The sequence below is a fragment of the Narcine bancroftii genome, chromosome 6, assembly GCF_036971445.1.
Source record: "Narcine bancroftii isolate sNarBan1 chromosome 6, sNarBan1.hap1, whole genome shotgun sequence".
NCBI classification, from domain to species: domain Eukaryota; kingdom Metazoa; phylum Chordata; class Chondrichthyes; order Torpediniformes; family Narcinidae; genus Narcine; species Narcine bancroftii.
In genome coordinates, this window is record NC_091474.1 from 247,146,756 (window position 1) to 247,169,505 (window position 22,750).

The following is a 22,750-nucleotide window of genomic DNA, read 5'->3' on the forward strand; positions in this document are numbered from 1 at the left end:
GCTGAAGGTCATCCAGCTGCAGCTCCAGTTCCCTAAAACAGTCTGTAAGGAGCTGAATCTAGATACACTTTATGTAGCTGTAGCTATTAGGGAAATGGCACTTTTCCCAGAATTACCACACCTCACAAGATGAGCATTCCACTAACCCTGTTGCTGTTATGACTATCCTACCTTGGCATTAATAGAAACTCAAAGAATAAAAGATAGAAACTCACTTAATTTAGCCTCCACCTCTTATCACCAAAACCTCTTGAGCCACAGTTCACCACTATAAACCTAGTCCACTCACACAATAGTCCCTTTGCTAAATGCCTAATTTACCAGTGATCAAAAGTATGCTGGAAGTCCAAACAGAATGTTTGCTCTCCTTTTTAAACCTTGCACTCACTCACCCATAGCTTGCTTGATCAAAAGTTAATTGAAACTCCCAATGAAGGCAAGAATGTCATATGCTCTCTTTATCACCCTATCTACTTGTGTGGCCACTTTGAATGAACTATGGATCCTCCTGCACATCAATGATTTTGTGTTTTGCTGTTAACTGTATCTTTCCTTCATAAATGACTGCCCAGAGGGCAACATCCCACACTAAGATTAAGCTACTTCTGCTATTCTCTGCCCATATTTGTAACTAATCTATATTCTGTTGTATTTTCTGATAGTCTTCTAGTCCACAAGCTCATCAGTCTTGGTGACATCTGTGAATTTATGAACTCACCCAACCATTTTTTCATCCGCCATTTATATAATATTACCAACAGTGGTCCCAACAATAATATCTGCAGAATACCACTGACCATGGGCTTCCAGCCAGAATAATACCCTTCACCACTATCCTTTTCCTTGGACCCCATATATTTGTATCTTCTGGATTAGTCCCATGAGGGATCTTATCAAATGTCTGACTATGTAGACAACATTCACTGCCCCTCCTTTCAACTATCATTTGTCACTTCCTCAAAAATCCTAGTTAAAATGTTAAGACATGACCTGCACCTCTCAAAACCATCGTGACTGTCCCAAATCAGCCCATGATTTTCCAAATGTAAGTAAATTCTATCCCACAGTATTCTTTAATTGTTCTCTACCACTGATGTGAGGATTTCTGGCCTATAATTCCCTGGATTATCCTTATTTCCTTTCTTATCAAAGATACTCTCTAATCCTCTGGGACCTTGCTTTGTTGCTAATGTAGCAAAGATCTTTGTCAAAACCTCAACAATCTCCTCACTTTCCTTTTTCAATAATACTTCTCAAAAGACCTTGCACCTGCTCGTTCTTGATCTTGATCACCCAGCACCATCTCATTCTTGTCTTAAAATGGCCTCACACATGAGCATTCTCCACATTCTTCCTTTGTATTTGAGTAGTCCTGCCCTTTCCCTAGTCATTCTCTTGTTTTCAATGTAAGGATAAATGCCTTGGGATTCTCTTTATAAGTAAACAAAAGGTGGCATCACAAAGGTCCTGAGGCAGTTTTCCTTGGTCCCAACAAAGCTTGAAAAACTCATGCAGTTTGGCATGCAGAGTTTTGCCGCCAGCCTTCCAGACCTCTGGGGGGATTCCATCCATACCTGCGGCTTTGCCACTTTTCAGTTGTTCGATTGCCTTATATGTCTCATCCTGGGTGAGGAACTCATCCAGCTCTAGCCTTAGGGGCTGTTGAGGGAGCTGGAGCAGGGCGGAATCTTGGACTGAGCGGTTGGCATTGAAAAGAGATTGGAAGTGTTCTGACCATCGGTTGAGGATGGAGATCTTGTCGCTGAGGAGGACTTTGCCGTCTGAGCTGCGCAGCGGGCTTTGGACTTGGGGTGAGGGGCCGTACACAGCCTTTAGAGCCTCGTAGAAACCCCTGAAGTCGCCAATGTCCGCGCTGAGCTGGATTCGCTTGGCGAGGCTAGTCCACCATTCATTTTGGATCTCCCGGAGTTTGCGCTGAAGATGGCTGCATGCGCGACGGAAGGCTTGTTTCTTCTCTGGACAGGACGGCTTTGTAAGGTGAGCCTGGTGGGCAGCTCGCTTCTTTGCCAGCAGCTCCTGGATTTCCTGGCTGTTTTCGTCGAACCAGTCCTTGTTTTTCCTGGAGGAGAAGCCCAGTACCTCTTCAGTGGATTGCAGTATGGTAGTCTTCAACTGATTCCAGAGGGTTTCAGGGGACGGGTCCGTGAGGCGGATTGCATCGTCGAGCTTTGCTTTGAGGTTTGCCTGGAAGTTTCCTCTTGCTTCGTCTGACTGCAGGTTTCCAACATTGAACCTCTTTCTGGGGGCTTTACTGTTCCTGGGCTTTGGCTTGAAGTGAAGGTTGAGCTTGCAGCGAACCAGCCGGTGGTCAGTGTGGCATTCCGCACTGGGCATGACCCTGGTGTGGAGCACATCTCGTTTGTCACTTTCTCGCACCAGGATGTAGTCCAGGAGGTGCCAGTGTTTGGATCGGGGATGCATCCAAGTAGTCTTAAGGCTGTCCCTCTGCTGAAAAAGGGTGTTTGTAATGACAAGCCGCTGTTCTGCGCAGAGCTCCAACAGGAGGCGCCCATTGTCGTTGCACTTGCCGACGCCATGCTTGCCCAGGATTCCTGGCCAGGTTTCTGAGTCTTTGCCGATGCGAGCGTTGAAGTCGCCAAGGATGACAACCTTGTCGTCTGTAGGGGTGCGTTGGATGAGGTTGCACAGGTCAGTGTAGAACTTGTCTTTTTCTGCTGGTTCCGCCTGGAGCGTTGGAGCATAGACACTGATGAGGGTGATGCAACGCTTGTTTTGAAGGGGGAGTCGCATGGACATGATTCGGTCCGAGTGGCCTGTCGGAAGGTTTTCGAGTTTGGAGGCAATGAAGTTCTTGACCATGAAGCCTACACCAGATAGGCGTCGTTCATCCGAAGGCTTGCCAGACCAGTAGAGTGTGTAGCCCGCGCCGCGTTCTTGGAGGCTGCCTACATCTGCCAGGCGGACTTCACTGAGAGCGGCTAAGTCGATGTCAAGTCTGAGGAGTTCATGTGCAATGAGGGCAGACCGACGTTCAGGTCGGTGGCTGTCAGCCTTGTCTAGCATGGTTCTGATGTTCCAGCATGCCATCATCACCCTGTACAAAAACAAAGGCGAGAAATCAGACTGCTCAAACTAAAGGGGAATCACGCTGCTCTCCATTGCAGGCAAAATCTTCGCTAGGATTCTCCTCGTCAAGGGATGCCAGTGATACTGTGGCCATTGTAATGATCATTTTTGATTGACCAATGTCTGGGCAAAGAAAATAGGATCAATCCTGTATTTGGATTGTGATCATTCAAATGGTCATTTCATTTAATCTTTGCCTGGGTTTGTGGAAGTAATGCATCGTGGAAGTCACAAGTTTAGTAACCTTTATGCAAGGAAGAGAGGAGTTGTGACAAATCATTTGTTCGAAGAAACATTTCTCTGAAGGCAACTTGACAAGAATTTGTGAGTTTTGAGAAGTCTGATGACTCAGTGTATCACCTACTTCATAATTACTTCTGAACATCAGTTTAAAGGTTCTGAGTTTCAACACAAGATTTCTAAGATTGAACTTTGAATTGACTTTTCAGAATTGTGCCTAAGCTGTAATGGTTTGGGTAATCCACGCAAACACATTTATGCATATTTGTGGTTAAATTTAGATTTAAGTAAGTAAGATGTTATATTATTAATAGTTATTAATACAAATTTTTTTTAAGATACCATTGTCTTGATGAATTTCTATTGCTGCTGGTCTATGATGTAACACTCTGTCAGGATTCCTGCCATGTCCTAAGATTCACTTGATCAGGCCTTGAGATTTTATCTATGTGTTTTAAGACTTCCAGCCCCTCCTTTTCAGTTTATTAATGTATTAATGTATTTTAATCTCTACATAGCCTTCTCATAGAAACTGAGGTCAAATTTCTTCTTTGAAATTTCACTCTTAAGTTTTTGTTCTTTGCAATTTTAGATTTCAATAAGGTGAAACTGGATTTCTTTTTACCTAGCCACGGAAAAAGTTAGTCCATCTGGAGCTGTTTTATCTTTCACAATATCAGTTTGTAATGCTTGTTCCCTTGATCACGGCCAGTTAAAATTGATAATGGACCATTGCTGTTTAAAGCTGCTCTGGATTGTCTGTATTTCTTGTCATATTTGCCAGCCTTTTACCATCAGCAGTCTCTTTTAATACCTTTTTCCACCCAATCACAGATCCTTCCCTTTCATTCTTTCTTCCACTTCCTTCTTTTTCCAACTTTATACTTGCATTATGGTAAACAATCAATACCTTCTTCCGAGGGTAAAAATGTCATATCAGAGAGGAGGTTAATTTAAAGTAAAGGGGAGAAAGTTAAAGGAGGTGCGTGGGGCCTGTTTTCTTTGAAACAAAAAGTGGTACATGCCTGGAAAGGGCTACTGGGGTAATGATACAAGTGTTTACAAATGTAGTATTTAAGAGGCATCGATCTGGATAAATACATGATAGAAGGACATTCATCATGTGCAAGCAGCAGAGTTTTAGTTTAATTTGGCCATTATGTTTAACATATATGTCCTGTTCCTTTGCAGTACTGTTGCTTTTCCCACAGGTGCTGCTTTACTTAGTATTTTGGGCTTTTTCTGTTCAAATTGTAATATATAGTGTCTTAAATATTTTGATTTATATTTTAAACCAGTTCAAGGTTTTATATTGTGTAGAATGTACGTTACCTGAATAGTAAATGCAGCAAAGTCATATTGAGAATTTCACATTTGATCACTCCTGTTTCTTTCTTTTAGATTGAATTTGTTCTGAAACAAGGAGTCACTTTCCTGAATTGGTCATCGATGACACTCAAAACCTTCTTCTCCGATGTGAATGCAGCTATAGATGAGTTGGTTGCAATGTTAAAGACAGTAAGCAGATTTATCTCAAACTATCAATTTGTTGATTAACTGTAGTGGGTAACCGATGATCACATTTTCCGTCAACACATTATCTATTCCCCATATACTCATGGTTGCCTAGGTGTGTTCTGCTCCAATGCTTTCTATAAATTCACTAACATCACTGTCGTTTGCCACATGATGGGAAATGAAGAGCCACAATGTAGGATGGAGATTGAGAATCTGGTTGGGTGGTGCCAGAACAACAATCGTGTTCTCAACATCAAGACCACGAGGCTTATTGTGGACTTTAGGAAGGGGATACCAATGAACCACACATTTGTTTTGATTGACAGCATGGAGGTGGAGAGGGTCAGATTCTTCAAGTTTCTGAGAGTCCACATATTGGAGATCATCTCCTGGAGGCAGCACTTTGAAGCACCTGTGAAAAAGACACTCCAATGTCCATAGAACATTACAGCACAGAAAACAGGCTCTTCAGCCCTTCTAGTCTGTGCCAAACTATTATTCTGCCTTGGTTCATTGAACTGTATTCAATCCATATCCCTCACATGTACAGTATGTACCTGTCCAAATTTTTCTTAATATTAAAATTGAGCTTACACTCAGCACAGCAGCAAGCAGCTTGTTCCGTACTTCCACCACTCTCTCTGAATATACACTCCCCTAATGTTCCCTCTAAATATTTTCCCTTTCATATCCTTTCCCATATCCTCTGGATTTTATCTCACCTAACCTCAGTGGAAAAAGTCTACTTTCATTTTACTGTGTCTATACCCATCATAATTTTGTATAGCTCTACCAAATCCTCCCTCATTCTTCTATGCTCCAATGAATAAAGTCCTAAACTGTATAACCTTTCCCTGTAACTCAGTTCTTCAAGTCCTGGCAACATCTTAATAAATCTTCTCTACACTCTTTCAATTTTACTGATATTTCTCCTATAGTTAAGTGGCCAAAACTGCACATAATATTCTACATTTGGCCTATTCATGGCCTTACAGAATTTTACCATGCCAATTCATTCTCTTAGCATCTGCAATCCCTTTACATTTGTTTTTCTTTTTGTTTTATTTTGGCTCTCTTCCTTCCAAATATTTTGATGAAATATCAGTGTTTTAATAAAATAATAAAAATGCAAATGGTTGTTTTCAGCTAGCTGATTTGCGAGAGATGCAAATAGATGGTGTATTGAATGAAATAGCAACAAAAGTTTTTATCCAACTGCCAGAAGATCATACAATGACTTTGGAAGACATGCTTATATCTAACGAGGTAACATCACTGATTTTTTTAGAACTTTTGGTTTAATTCAAATTAAAGAGCACTGGCAAACATTTGGCTTAATCAAAGTCCATAAACAAAGTTTGAATACAATTTATTTTTGATGTATTTAATATAAAATTTTGAAGAGGCTGAGAAATTTTTGAAATGCTAGAGCTGTGTATATTGTTGCTCGTTTGCTATTTGAGAAAGCTATCAATAATTGTGAAATGATAGTCTGTGGCACTAAGCGAAGCTGAAGATGTGCGCTGGAACCCCGCATCGAGCGATCCACTGACTGACCAGGTTCCTAGCACACGTCTCCGCGGAAGCCTCTCTGATAGGGATGGCCTCGGGCCATTTTGTAGCTCGGTCCACCACCGTAAGGAGGTAGCGCACTGGTAAGGGACCAACGGCATAATTGTGGATGTGCTGGAACCTCCACGCCGATGAGTCAAAGTGTTGGATTGGAGTGTGTGTGTGCCAGTTGACCTGGTACTTGGTGCAGTTTCTAGCCAACTCCGCCACCTCCTTCTTGAGCCCATGCCACACGAACTGCTCCACCACCATCCGCACAGACGTCTTCACCGAGGGGTGAGCTAGGTCATGGACTAGGCTGAAGTCCCTCACTCTCCAACACGGTAGGCTGGTGGAGATGTCGCAGAGGAGCGTGTCTGGGCTGTTGGGCAACTGGATGTCCATGAGGTCAAGGCCCGAGATGGTGGTCCAGAGGGCTTGTGTCTCTGTGTTGTGCAGCTGGGCCTGGGGTAGCTGCATATAGTCAAGGCTGGGGGCGAGAGTGTTGATGGTCGAGCGCAAGAGTGCATCCGCTACCACATTGTCCTTGCCCGCTCTGAGGCTGATGTCGGTGGTGAATTCGACACGTAAGAGAGGTGGCGCTGTTGCCTGGCTGACCACGAGTCCTTGGCCATTGCAAGTGCCTGGGTGAGGGTCTATGAGTCTATGAAGACCGTGAAGGGTCTGCCCTTCATGAAGTTATGGAAATGGCAGATGACTAAGTACAGCGCCAGGAGTTCCCGATCGAACGCGCTCCAACGGGTGCAGCTGCTTACTGAAAAAGGTCAGTGGGCGTCATTGTCCGTTAAGTCATTGCTCCAGAACTCCCCCGACCGCTGTGGCTGAAGTGTCCGCCGTGTGTGCCTCCGGGTGTGGGTGCACCAGTAGCGTCCCACTGGCTAGGGCCTCCTTCGTTGCCATAAAAGCCCTGTCTGCCTCTTCCGACCAGGATAAAGTCTTTTCCTTTGCAGTGATCAGTGCGAACAGTGGACGCATGGTATGGGCGGCCCAAGGGATAAAACAGAGGTAAAAGTTCACCATCCCCACGAGAGTGGATAGTTTGGGGAAATGTTGGAAGGTCGCCACCTTCTCTGGTGCCAGAGCGGCCCCAGCCGCTGAGATGGTGTGCCCCATGAATTGCAGCAACTGCTTGCTGAACTGACATTTGGCCACATTGACAGTGAGGCCGAAGTGTGCCAGCCAGGCAAACAGGGTGCGGAGATAGGCCTTGTGTTCTTCATGGTTTCGGCTGGCGATGAGAATATCATCTAGGTAGATAAACACAAAGTCCAAATCCCTATCCACTGCGTCCATGAGGCGCTGAAAGGTCTGGGCCATGTTCTTTAACCCGAAGGGTATCTGGAGGAATTCGAAAAGCCCAAAAGGGGTGATGATCACCATCTTTCCCACGTCGTTGGGGTCCACTGGAATCTGGTAATAGCCCCGCACCACAAAGACTTTGGAAAAGACCTGTGCGCTTTGGAGGTTGGCCGTGAAATCTTGGATGTGAGGGATGGGGTTCCTATCGAGGGTTGTTGCGTCGTTCAGCCGCCGGTAGTCTCCACAGGGTCTCCAGCCCCCAGATGATTTGGGGACCATGTGAAGGGGTGATGCCCAGGCACTTTCCGAGCACTGGACGATCCCCAACTCTTGCAACTTTGAAGATTCCTCCTTCGCCTGTTGCAGCTTTTTGGGCGGCAGCTGTCTGGGTTTGGCGAGTAATGGGGGGGCCTTGCATGGAGATGTGATGGAACACTCTGTGTTGGGGCAAGGCGGAGTAGAAGCGTGGCTCCAAGATGGCAGGGAACTCGTGGAATATACTCGAATACTCATCCCTTGTGGCGGCAACGGCGGCGATCTCTGGTTTGCAGGCATCTGCGGTGTCCAAGCGCACTGAGTGGAACGTACGGGCATTGACCAGCCTCTTGCCCTTCATATCTACCAGCAAGCTGTGAGTTCTCAGGAAGTTGGCCCCCAACAACCCGGTGCCCACCGAGGTCAACACGAACCTCCAGTGGAATTTTTCTTTGCCGATCTGGATCTGTGCTCTGCAGCTACCGTAGGTCTTGGTGAAACTATTGGCTACCCGCAGGGTTGGATTGCGAGATCGGGTGTGAGTCTCTAGAGCTGTGGGGGGGGGGGCATGGGGTGGGGGTTGGATGCTCAGCTCAGCCCCTGTGTCCACCAGGAAATGCTGGCTGGTAGATTTATTGGTGACATGAAGGAGGCTGTTCACGTGGCCAGCCGTTGCAGCCATCAATGGCGGCTGGCCTGGTCGTTTCCCTGGAAGATGCAGGGTTGCCGACACTTACGGGCTTGCGCTCCCCAGCGTTGGTGATAAAAGCACCAGGTGGCTTGTGCTTAGGGGCGGCTTGTGGTCGGCTGGTTCCTGGTCGCGAAACCTGGTTGAGGGTTGCCTTGTTCTTCCTTTTCATGCACCAGAGGGTATCCACCCGGGCTGCAACTTTATGTGGGTCCACAAAATCTTCGTCTGCCAGAAGCAGCTGGATATCCTCAGGCATCTGCTCGAGGAAAATCTAGCGAAAGAGGAAACAAGGGTTATGATCCTCTGCCAGGGCCAGCATTTCGTCCATTAGTGCTGATGGGCTGCGTTCCCCAAGCCCGTCCAGGTGCAAGAGCCTGGAAGCCTGCTGCTGGGGGGTGAGGCCAAAATGCCTAGGAGCAAGTTCTTGAGGGTGGTATATTTACCCTCTGCCGGTGGATGGTGTATGAGGTCGTCCCCTGTAGCTGCTGTTTCTTGGTTCAGCACGCTCACGACATGGTAAAACATCATGGCGTCTGCTGAAATGTTTCTGAGCTGGAATTGCGCTTCCTCCTGTCCAAACCACATCCGCGGGCGATGGGTCTAGAAGGGGGGGACGCTTGATTGCCACTGCATTAATCTCAGCTGAATCCATGTCACGGAGACCAGAAAGACGTTGTCATCGTTGGGGTCACCAACGTGGCGCTATGCAAAGCTGAAGAAAGCACAGCCACCACGTTCAGGGTTGTTAACGACTGTTGTTATTTGAAATTAGCATGCGCCCCTTTAAGGGCAATGTTGGCTCAGTCACCACATGTGTGGTGACATCATAATCGCTGCCTGAGGTGCCTGCTGCATGGGAGGCTTGAGTCAGGAAGAACCCCTGACGGTGCCATCTTCCCATGCCCTACCACATGGCATTACACGCGGGGCCGGTTTGCCATGAGAGAGTACGCCACCACAAGTCATTGCGAGACAAAACAGATAGGTTTAACAAATTTTATTTGGAATTAAAGATTATTGATTGTTGGGAACCAAGGATTCACTGCATGGTGAAATGGGAAATGTCTTTTAGCTGACCAACTGATTTTGGATTCTAAGAATCCAATCTGTTGATTTGAAGTTCAGAGGCAAATTTGACTAAGTCATCTGGGCAATTTAAATCTGATGAATTTAATAAGCTGTAATATGAGTATGCCAATCATGAAACTATCAGATTGATAGCTAAGAGGGACCTGAGAGGTAAATGATTTGATCTGAAATGGTAGGTTTATGGAACAAGTTGCCAGAGGAAGTGGCAGAGGTGCTTTAGATGCATGGTTTAGTGATTGGAAAGATTGAGTGGAATGTGTCAAATGCAGGCAAATGGGACAAGCTCAAGAAGGCATCTTGATTGGCATGGACTTGTACTGAAGAATCTATTTTGTGTTGTATAACCTTATGACTGTAATATCTGGGATTTAACAAGAAATTGATACAAGCATTTCAAGCAGTGTAAATGGGATCAATTTGTGGACAACAATGTGATGTGCTCAAGATACACAGTGTAGTCCCTGGAAAAATATGGCTGGTAAAATACCAAAAAAGTATATGAATTCAGGAAAATAGATATGAAAATGAGAATAGCAGAAGAATAAAGCACTTGAATGTTATTCAGATAGCAGTTTTTCTGAAAGACTGAGATTAACAGGATAGTTTTCTTAATCCAAAACAGAAAAAGTTGAAAGCACTTATCAGGTCAGGTGACATTGAACTTTCTTCAGAACTGCTTTTTGATTGCTCACTTTATCATTCTAAAATAGAGCAAGGAGTAGAAGGTGGAGGTAGAGGTTCATTTATCTTTACACCACTTCCTATGCTTGGAGATAGGTGTAAAAGAATTAATTTAGAACACAAGAAATAGGAGCAAAAGTAGGACACCTGACCCATTGAGCTTGCTTCACCATTTAATAAGATCATGGGAAATTTAGCTGTGGACTCAGTTCCCTTAATCCCCTACTATTCAAAAAATAATTTATCTTTATCTTAATTACATTTGATGAGGCTGTCTCTACTGCTACAGTGAGCAGAGAATTCTTGGAAGAAGTATTTCCCCATAATCTTGAGGCTGTCTGATTCTAGTTCAGCTATAACTTTTTTTAGGTAAGATCACTGAAAAGTTCAAATAACTTGTTACAAAATTCTTACTCATATTTTATCACGAGTCAAGCTGTGATGTACAGATTGCATCTGTGTTGAACCGCAAATAAATTCATCCATCATTTCTATTCTGATGGTAATTTTGATAAAAGGTGTGAAATGTTTGTTGCTTGTCATAGAGTTTCACTCATACTTGGTTTACACTATGTGATTATGTATTCTACAGGTTTGTAGCAAAAAATGGTCAGAGACTTTATTTCCAAAAGCCAGCGGCATTGAAAAAACTGTGGACAAATTAGTTGAAATATTTAAAGAAATCTCTGACAAAGCTAAAGAAAGCATAAAGCCTGAGGCTGAACCAGGTAAAGAATATTGATGTTTCAATACTATTCGAGTAGGCATTTCAATTAACATGCCTGACACCTTTATGTGTGATCCTGATTTATTTGCTGAAGCATAGAATAAAAATCAGAGAGATTACATTTAAATCACTGCTTAGAGCCCAGAAAAGTACAGTATAAAATTCTATCACTTTGTTACTGGAAGTATATGATAGTGTTAAAGCACCTATATTCCCAGGGCTTTCTGTTCTGCAATACTCTCACACTGCCATAATCAAATGGCACCAGTGACCTATGACAATTCTGTGGGCTGCAGAACCCCTTTTAAATACTCCTTTAAAATACTCACTTTCCCAGCTGCTGTCATTACAGTCAACTGGATGCCATTTTTTCATGACCAACCAGATTTCAGATTTTTGGCTGCAGAAAAAGAATCTCAGGATGATATGTGATATCATGCATGTATTCTGACAATAAATATTAAATCTGATACACTGCACATGTGCCAACCAAACCAATATGTTAACTCACCGCGCATGTGCCAGCTGTACTCCAATATGCGAACCCACCATAGGAATCAAGATGACCATGCCCAGCCTATGAACCCCAGAAGGCCAACTAACAAGGTAAATATGCACATTTTGGCTCTTACATGCCCTGTATCCCTGTTATAGTTCATCAAATACAACAAAAATTTACGATGAAAAAAATATTTGATTAAAAAGTTTGCTTTAAGACTTCGGTGCTCCACGCACACGGGGGAAATTCTGACTTGCATCCATTCCAAAATACGGCTGATCCTTCGGTTCCAATTGTGGTCATAAGTGGTCTACCTGTATAACAGTAACAAACCCTTCCGGTTATGTTAGTTACAACTTCCTGCCTCAAACATTTTGTTTTGTATTCTTCAACACAGAGCGTAGAAGAGTTGCTTTTTCAGAAGAACCCGAAGAAGAAATGAGCCTCATCTCTCACTCTTTTGTTAAAGATGACAATCAGGACAAAAGGGATGATGAATTTGAAAAGGTACATCGAACTTTTTGTAATGGATTAACTTTTAAAAAAGAAACACATGAAATATAATTTAGTTCTATCTTGTTAAAGTCCATATAGACAATGCCTACCACTGTGTCCTCTTGATCACCTATTCCAAAATTAGAGCAAATTCAAGAGACATTATTTTCCCAGTCAAACTTATGAAAATTAAAATCACCAACTATTACAACATGAGACATTTCTCTTTCTCCAATGTTCAATTTGACATCCTTTGTTATCGTTAAAGAACTGAACTTGGACATTGAACTTCGAGATTGAATTCTGTGGACTATGTGTTTGGACTGACTTACTTTAACAAGACTGACCTGGAGTTTGGGGCATTTTTCCTTTTTTGAATATTGGGCACAGACTATAATGGTTTTTCACATAGACATTGTTTATAAATATATATCAGTATATTTGCTATAAATACTTATAGTGGGTTAATTTTGTTAAGACATTATATTGTGAACAGTAATTAATAAATATAGAGTTAAAATTTAACCCTTTTGAATTGCATCTTCTGTTGTTGCTGGTATGAGACTTAACATCTGTCTTTTGCAGCAATCTCTCTCTCACTTTATTATCATTAATTCCAAACACAATTTGATCACGGATCATTGAATCTTGCAGCGATCCAAAATTGCATGTTCTTGCTTTTAAAAAGAGTATCAAAGATCTCTCTTTGCAGCTGGGTGCATAAGCAAAACACATACCTCTCGAAGGTTTCATTTTTCTTTGGTGAACAGTGTTCATCAAACATCTCGATAACCTTATCAAATTTCGTCTGGTCTTCTACCTTGTCAAAAATAAATATGTTGAAAACCTCAAGAGCTTTAGATCCCTCACGGTTAGTAGCATTGCAATCTTCCATGTATCCGGTTTGCTATCAATTCCAATGGCTTGCAGGTACAGCATGTATCTTTGTTTAAACAGTCTTCACTCATGGTTGAAATTTTCAGTTCATTTTACAGCATCAAGGTATTGATGAAGGTATGGAGAAAACTCTCCATATTTTTTCTGCTGAGATCGACTGTTACTTAGTATACATAATGTCATGTTTCTTTCACAGCAGTATACTCCTGGTTGTTTTTTCCACTCCTGGTACCATGTGATACTTCTTTTATTACAGTAAAAAAACTTGGGTTCTTTTTATTAACTTATCATACAGCACTAAGAACGGAACACACACATGCAGGTCCTCATCTGGAGGCATCCATCTTGAATCTACCCAAGATGCAACAGTATTCCCAAGATGCAACATTCCCCAGATGCCACACACTCTGTTTCCAACTCCTCCTGGTGGTAGCACTCAATCATTACACACACTAACCCAGAATGGACCTCCCAAGCAGAACTTGCTCAATGAATGTTGTTCCCTCCATAACATGGATATGAAGCACAGTCAGGGCTTCCATCAAGATTTTTCTAAATAATCATTCACTCTGTCCACTGTCCTTCCATCATGACACAAATGTCATCATTTGACTTCAAAGCAATGTTTTTTTCGAAGGGAAACAAGACAGAAGTAAAGTGTACTCATTATAGAAGATTAAAGAAGAAACTGCTCTCAGTGTTGCATTTTTTATGGGGATGGTAGTTCAGGAGATGAACAGTGTCAAGCAGGACAAATGGACTGTGTCATTGCATATAAATGGAACAAATATTCTTTTCAAGCTGGACAGAGCAGCAAAGGTCAACTAGATTTGTGAGCGTGACATCAGGGCAATGAAGATTAAGCCATATCTCCATGCAAATCCTGTACTGCTCAAAGCATCGACATGAAAGGTACATGTAAACTCAAGGTGAAAGTTAAAGATAAAGAGCACCATCTCAGGTTCACAGTAGTCCCAGATGGATATTATTCACTACTTGGTGACAAAACATGCAAAAACGTGCCTAGTCAAGAGAGTGTACCTTCTTCTAGCTAACCATCCCATATGATGATAATGGTTCTTTTCAGTCAGTTTGTGGGGTTTGATTTGAGGATACCCCACTCCTCAGAAAGGAACAGTGTGTGAGTAGGGGTTGCACAGGTCCAGACACACTCTCTTGACATCCCCTTCCAGATGCAGAGTCATTGTGAGGTCCACTGGGGGAAGTTTTGTTGCAGTGAATGGCCAGACCAAGCTTTGATGTACCACATTAACAGGGACAATGCACAGAATAGTGCAGAGGAAATACTGAATCAATTTCTAGACATCTTCAAGGGTTTGACAGTTCCACCTTTCACCTATAAGATACAGTTAAAGGAGAATGCACAGCCAGTAGTGAATGACCTGAGGCAGGTTCCAGCGCTACTAAAAGAAAAGCTTAAGCAGGAACTCAACTGAATGACAGCATGAGGGGTCATAAAGAAAGTGGAGGATCCCACAGAATGGATGAATTCAATGGTGTTTCAAAAAAAAACAGTGACCTAAGCATGTGCATGGACCCAAAAGACTTGAATTCTAATATAATTGGGGGGGGGGGGGGCATGGCAAGATGGTGTAGGGAGTAGATGTGAGATTCCACCTCTGCCCAGTTGAATAATTAATACCAGAATTTTAAAAATTGTTAAAATATTAGTGTTTTTTTTATAAGATTTTAAAGAATTTTGACAGTCATAATGAAAACTACTAAAACTCAAACTTCAAAAAAAAGGCACTGTTTAAAAGAGCAAAAAGTGCAGAGGAGTTGAGGTCTATCTCATTGAAGGATCCCCAGAGATCGATTTTTGAACAGCCGAAGATTCCAAAGATCAGCCAGGCAAAGGTAACTTTAACTCCAGCACTCTCGACGCAAGATGGCGCCGCCGCTGGCCATCTGACTGAGGAGAGTCACGCTCGCGATTCAGAACGCACTCCCAGGGATGCAGGGTCCTCTGTGAGCAGGGGCCCGACACCCGATCGAGGTCTTGAGCACGTCGGACTAACTGCCGACGTGCTGAGCCCGACGGTGGAAATGTCAGGCCTCTGTCGCGGGGCCCACTCGGTACTGGGCATGCACGAAGATTTGTGCATGCACATGATGTCGGAACAGGTCCTGATGACAGGCGCCGACCCTCTCCCAACAGCCCAAACATTTTGGGCCTGTGTGGGAGGGGATGCTGACCCGGAGTCGGGAGGCCCGGGCAGCAACATCTGCCTTATCAACTGAGGAAGGGGAAGAAGAGGAGATAGAAGAACATTCTGAAGAAGAACTGGAACTGATATTGAAAGCTGCCAGGCTTCAAATGTTTCAAAAACTTGTAAAAACTTCCAGAAGTAAATCTCCAACTTTACAAACTTTTAAAACAGTACAGGTGGAAGAAGATACTACGTTGTCTGTTTCAGAGGAGTTTATGTGACGTATGGATAATATGGCTGTTCAGGTTATTCAGGGTTTTCAAGAAAGCAAGCTTCAATTTACTGAATTAAGAGGTGAAGTGGCATCGATTAAGCAAGATGTGGTTAAATGTTTAAGAGAAGTGGATGTGGTGCAGGGGGAATTTAAGGATATCAAACGAGCATTTCGTGATTGTACCGATACTGTAGATCGATTTACTGAACGAATAGACTATTTGGAACATTGTTTAATAGATTGGAATGTTCAGAAGTGTGAATTTTTGCAGAAGATTGACTCGTTGGAAAACCAAAGTAGACATAATAATGTCAAAATAGTGGGTTTGTCAGAAGATTTTGAAGGAACGGATCTGGTGAAGTTTTTTCGAAAATGGATTCCTGAAGTGTTGGGAAAAGAAGCTTTTCTAGAAGGATTGGAACTGAATACAGCACATAGAGCATTACAAAGAAAACCTTTCCCTGATCAATCCCCACAGGCAGTTCTTATTTGTTGTTTAAGATGTCAAGATCATGAGTTAATTTTCAGAAAATTATTGTATTGCATTAATTTCTGTTCAGAAAGCTCGACAAAATCAAGGCCCTATGATGATTCAAGGATGTAGGGGTTTTTTTTAATGTAGATTTAAGTCAAGATGTGATACAACACTAGAAGGAGTTTAATCCTGCAAAAGCTGTGTTATGGAAGAAGGGAATTATCAGTTTGCTTTTAGGTACCCTGCTGTGTTGAAGGTGTTTTCTGGAGATTTTCAGGCCAAGTTTTTTGATGATGAGGCTGAAGCTTTGTCTTTCGCTAATTCTTTGCCAAATAATTCTCATAGTTTTGAGTTACAGAAACAATCAAAACCAAATGGTTCTCCAAAACGTAATGGCAATGGAAACGGGAATAGCAAGAGAAATAGTCAAGATCAACATCCGATTTTGAAAGGAGAAGAGGATTTCTCTACTGTTGCATTTGGTCTTCAGGATCAATCTGGTGGAGTTTGGGGGTAGTGGATTGAATTAATATAATTATTTAGGTGAAACATTGAAATATATGGGGGGGGGGGTGGATGACACTATAACTTCTGAAGTCATCTGTCACTAGTGGTTTAGACCACAGCTGGTCAATAGAGGGAGACACTACTTTTGTGGGTTTTTTTTTTCTTTTTTAGAGGGCCTTAAAAAGGGGGAAGGAGCGGAGTGGTTTCCCCCCCCCCCCCCTTTTCCAGGACAATGAAGCAGAGTGAAGTAACCAATGAGGGTTCCACAGAGACGGATTTGAATCTCTATCTGAATCTGATCACTAAACCTCTTCCTGTGTCTGACATGAAATCCAAGTAGATCGCAGCTGAAACAGAAAAGTGCACAGTTTTACAGAAGGTCATCGAGAATCTGAATGAAGGATATCCTGGAGGTGAATGTCGTCCAAACTACAACAGAGCTGAGCTGAGTGTGGTCAATGAGCTTCTACTCAGACAGAGCAGAATTGTCATTCCTCAATCATTGAGACAAGAAATGCTGAAAAGGGTGCATAAGGGGAACCTTGGAATAGAAAAATGCAAGAGGAGGGCCAGAATTGCTATTTATTGGCTAGGGATAAATGCTGATATTGACAGAATGGTTTCAAGCTGTGAGAAACATCAGGCAAAGAAACCCATGATGGTAACTGATGTACCAGCAGAACCTTGGCAGAAAGTTGAGATTGATTTGTTCCACATGGATGGAAAGAATTACTTGCTGGTTATTGATTATCTATTGAACTCTCTGGAGATTGCACTGCTTCCATCATATCTGCTGCTTGTGTGATCCAATATATGAAATCGATCTTTGCAAGACATGGAATTCCTCAAATTGTCTACAATGACAATGGACCATGCTACAGTTGTAGAGAATTCCAGAGCATTGCAGAAGAGTATGATTTCTGACATGTGACTTCAAGTTCTTTGCATCCACAGTCAAAGGGCAAAGCAGAGAAAGGAGTTAACATAGTTAAACAGTTTCTCAAGAAATCACTTGACAGTGGCTCAGACCCGTATCTCGCTCTATTGAGTTACAGAGCTTTGCCACTTGAACATGACATGTCACCTGCTGAGCTTCTGATAGGATGTAGACTATGCACATCACTTCCCTACTCCGCAGACCCAAACAAGAACAGAGATGAAGAAGATGTCAAATGGAAACAAAAGCATCTGCAATGGAGACAAAAAGCAAACTATAACAAGTTAGCAAAAAGCTTAGGGCCACTGGCTCAACATGACACATTGAGATTCAATGATTCCAACACTTGGGACAAAAAGGCCACTGTTCTGGAGGAAGTAAATCCAAAATCCTACACTGTCAGAACAGACGAGGGTCAAATACTGAGGAAGAATCGAAAGAGCCTGTTGAAAATGCCAGAGATACTGCAGGAACAGACAGATGCAGAAGATCCAGCCTGCACAGCGACAGAGGAAACACCACACATGCTAGAAAGTAGTGGACCAGCAGAGTGGACACAAGCACCTGCAGAGCGAACACAAGTACATGTGTTAAGAAATTCCACATGAGTTGCTCTGCTCAAGCCAGACAGTCCAGGCTCCCAATGTCTTTATAAAGACAATGGAAACTGCCTTGCTGAAGGACTTCATCAGTAGTTGTTAATTGCATACCCCCTCCATAAATCTTCGTCCGCGAAGCCAAGCCAAAGAAGAAGAAGAAAGAAGGAGTAATGGATTATTGTTTTGGAAAGCAAGAGATGAATGGACTCAGGAGATTGGGTCGAGTGCCGCATTCTGTCTGAATGTAGTTTGCTGTTCTAAGAGGGTTATGTGGTTTTCTCAGAGAGAGAGAGAGAGAGAGAGAGAGAGAGAGAGAGAGAGAGAGAGAGAATACAGTTCGACAATTCAGCAGCAGCAGCTGGAACTGGAACATGACAAGCTGGCAAACTTGTGGAAAAACCCCATTTTGAAGACAGGTTATGAGTTCTTAGTCAGCCTGGTCAAAGCCCTTGTAGTCCATACAAGAGGAGATGGCTGGCTGTATAATGTTTCACTTGAAATAAGGGAAACAGAAAAGGAACTCTGTGGTGACCTGAAAGAAGGAGGTTGTTATCTGAAAAACCCTGATGGGTCAAGTTTCTTCGGCAAGATACTGAAGTGGCTGATTGGAAGAAATTAGTTTGTGTCTAACGAGCAACGAATCCCTCTCTGAAAACCGATAAGAACCTTCCTGAGTGGTAACCATTTACCTTCAAGCACCAAAACCTGGTGAAGATTCATAAATGTTATATTCTGTGCACAGTATAAGAATTGCCTGATACCGGTGAACTTGGAGGTGTGAAAAGTGAGATTAGACTGTGAATCAAATAACTTTTCTGAATTTACACACAAATTATATACACGTGTGCTTAGAATTAGAAGGGAGTTAAGTTAATAGTAATAAATTAGAATTTGATCCTGTTTTCATGTTTAAAGATAATTAAAAACAACTTTTGTTTCATTAACCATTTGTCGTGGTGAATTTCTATTGCTACTGTGTTTTGGGGTCCTCTGGGCCCATCACATTACCTTAAGCAATCCCTTACTAATCACAGAACACCGATGGCATAGAGTTTACTTAAAGTGGTATGTGAGTGGAAAGAAAAAGGTTGAGAACCACTGTTCTAGGCCAATGTAAAATGATTGAAAACGGGCAATGAAATTGGATTCAGATAATCCTTGTGTAATAAAATTAATAGCCTAAATGTGATTGTAATATTTCAACTCTTTCCAAGATTTACTGTACGTATTTTGTATTTTCTAGGATATTACAGAACTTTATGCACATTTTAGTCATCAGTTGCTGGATGCTTTAGTGAGATCTGCACACCTGTCTTTAGAAACACTCAAAAGAAGAATTTTCAAGTAAGTGTTTTTGTATTCTGAGCAGTTAACAGCGAAGCAGAATTAGATTCAAATTAATCAGCCAAGCAAAGCAACTGAAGATCTAACTCTAACATTAACTTTTAATATGCAACTTATTTCAGCTAAATCAGTAGTCCAATAGAGCCAAAATTGTATTTATTAGCTCTGAAAATAATAATCTGTGCAATAGAAAATCACATTAAAATGCAGTGGATGGCAACTGTGACCATTTTCAGGTATTATTATTCCACCATGCAAATTCAACCTAGGATGTTTCCTGTTGAGATTTGCACAGCCATGGATGTCATGTACCCTTCATAGTCTCCATGATCTCAAGCTCACACAACCTCTTTCCTACTCCATAGCTCCTTGAATGTGGCTAGTCAAGAAAATAGATATGATATGATATCCTTGATTGGGTAAGGCATTGAATACAAAAGTAAGGAAGTCATGTTGCAGCTATATACAATTTTGGGTTGGCCATACTTGGAATACTATGTACAATTCTGGTTGCTTCATTACAGGAAAGATCTGGAGGCTTTGGAAAAGGTACAGAAGAGATTTACCAGAATGTTGTGTGGTTTAGAGTGAATGGGTTATGGGAAAAGGTTGGACAAATTTGGATTGTGTTCTCTAGAATAATAGAGGCGCCGGGGTTGACCTGAAATTATGAGAGACATTGATAAAATATACAGTCAGAATCTTTTCCCCAGAGTAAAGATGTCATGTACTGGAGGATATGCTGGTAAAGTGAAGAGAGTTGTGGGTGGTGGAGGAGTTTAAAAGAAATGTACAAAGGATGCAGGAACCCTGGAACTGGCTGCCAGGGGCAGAGGTGGATGTAGATGCAATCGTAGCATTTAAGAGTGTAGTGCGCATCGAAAGAACCAAAGACTTCTTGAACCAAACCAAGTCTTTTATTAACTAAAAGACTGGGGCATATCACAAGTAGGTTGACCAGTCCAGATTGACCTGGTCTAACTAGGAGCAATCCTTTAAGACCTGCCAGTAAGTGTGGCTACACTCTCAGCCAATCACAGTCATCCTACACTACCATATGTACATATACATATTGGTGATAGAATCTGTACTATCACAAAGAGGCAACTAGAAGAGTTATAATGGAAGGATATGAATCACATGCATGCAACAGACTTTTATTTTAATTTGACATCATGTTCTGTGCAGATATGTGGGCTGAAAGGCTTGTTCCTGTGTTGTACTGTTTTATATTCTATGTACACAACGATTTCCATCATTCTCAGAGAACCTTGAAACATACACCTTTCATTCTAGTTTTCTCTCTGTCATATTTTCTCAATAAGTTGAATCTGAGAAAAATTGGGTGCATGAATCTTGTTGGAGCCAGAAGATGCAATTTACCAACTGGTAGTTGCTCAACATTGCAATCGATCAAATCATGTACTAAGGCAGAAAAATAGCATGCTTCAATTAACAATCCAATAATGCAATTCAGAAAGGATTATAAAGGATAGCAATCATCCCTGAATGTTTCAAAATCACACCCAAATTCATTCTCCTAAGAGTATATTTAGGCCATTGTCTCTTAGCTTGTACTGTACAGGGACCTCAATATGCTCAATGTAGGATGGATGTCAATGACCCAAATGATTGCACTCTGGGAGCTGGTGAAGGTGAGGTTGGAGTTAATCATAGAACATGGATCATGATAGCACAGAAACAGGCCCTTCAGCCCACCCAGTTGGTGCTGAAATATTCTGTTGAAACCCATTGCCCTGCATCTGGACCATAGGCCTCCAGATACCATCCATCTCCATGAACCAAAACAAAATTTCTCTTAAATATTTAAGTCAAACAAACATCCGTCTCTTCTGCTTGTTGCTCTCTCTCACCAGCCACAAAATGAAGAAAATCCCCCTATGTTGCCCTTAAATATTTCATTTTTCAGTTAACCTATGTCTTCTTGTTCTTGTCTCAGCCAACTTCAGTGGAAAAGACTACCTTGCCTTTAACTTATCTTTTCTTATAATTTTCTATACCTCTATCAATTCTCCTCTCATTTTCTGGCATTCCAGGGAATAAAGTCCTAATCTATTCAACTTTTCCAGCTCCTCAAGTCCAGGCAATATCCTTGTAAATTTTCTCTACACTCTTTCAACACTGATATCTTTCTTGTAGGTAGGTGTCTAAAACTGCACACAATACTCCACATTTGGCCTCGCCAATGTCTAATACAACATAATATCCTAACTCCTGTACTCAATACTTGGATTAGTGAATGCCAATGTGCCCAAAACTCTCTTTACAATCATATTTACGTCTCACATCCTAGATCTTTGTTCTCCCACACTTGTGCGCTTTAAATTCCATCTGCCATTGTGCAACCCATTTTTCTAGCTGATTCAGATCCCAATGCAAGCTTTGAAAGTCTTCCTTCCTGTCCCAAATTTTGGTGTCATCTTCAAATTTTCTGGTTCATTTTATCATGTCATCATCCATATTGAAGATTATAGATGACAAGCAACTATGTAACCAGCACCAATCCCTGAGGCAAGCCATTAGTAACAAGTCTCCAGTCAGAGAGGCAACCCTCTATTTTACCACTCTTTGGCTTCTCCCACAAAGCCAAAGATTAATCTAGTTCACAATCACCTCCTAGATACCCAGCAGCCAAACCTTCTGACATCCTTTCATGCGGGATCTTGTCAAAGGCGTTACTAAAGTCCATGTAAAGCTGCCTCTCCTTCATCAGCTTGTCTTGTAACTTCATCGAAAAGCTCTGCAAGATTGGAAGACACAACCTACCACACACAAAACTTTGTTTACTATCCACAATCAGTCCCTGTCCATCCAAGTACTTGAATATTCATCTCTTTGGATACCTTCCACCAATTTACCCACTACTAATGACAGGTTTACTGACTTATAATTTCCCAGATTATTCTTAGAGCCTTTCTTAAACAATAGCTATCCACTAATCATCTGACACCTCACATTTGGCAAAAGATGTTCTCAATATTTCTGCACAAGCCTCCCTCAAGTAACAAGGTTTATCTTGTCAGGCCCTGGAGATTTATTTTCCCTTATTTCCATTAAAGTCAGCAAGTACCTCCTCTTTAATCTGTACTGTCCATGACCTCACTGCTGTTTTGCCTCACTTCTTTCACAGTTGTCCATCTCCTGAGTAAATGCAGAAGCAAAATATCCATTTAAGATCTCCCCCATCTCTTTGGTCCCACACATGGATAACCACTCTGATATTAAGACAACCAATTTTGACCCCTACTGTTTTTTTGCTCTTTCTGAAGAAGCCTTTGGGATCTTCTTTCACCTTATCTGCTATCTCTCTACAAATTTGGTCGTTCAATTCCACCAGATTGTAGGGAGGTT

At 42.1% G+C, this 22,750-nt stretch overlaps 1 protein-coding gene across 1 annotated transcript in view; it reads left to right on the forward strand.

Moving 5' to 3' along the window:
- Nucleotides 1-22,750, forward strand: part of LOC138737386 (dynein axonemal heavy chain 8-like) — a 446,335-nt gene that overhangs the window by 279,976 nt on the left and 143,609 nt on the right. Inside the window, exons 21-25 of the mRNA XM_069888133.1 lie at nt 4,750-4,866; nt 6,013-6,132; nt 11,046-11,181; nt 12,077-12,186; nt 19,278-19,378. Of these exons, the coding sequence (XP_069744234.1) occupies nt 4,750-4,866; nt 6,013-6,132; nt 11,046-11,181; nt 12,077-12,186; nt 19,278-19,378 (584 nt within the window). The remainder of the gene's footprint in view (nt 1-4,749; nt 4,867-6,012; nt 6,133-11,045; nt 11,182-12,076; nt 12,187-19,277; nt 19,379-22,750) is intronic.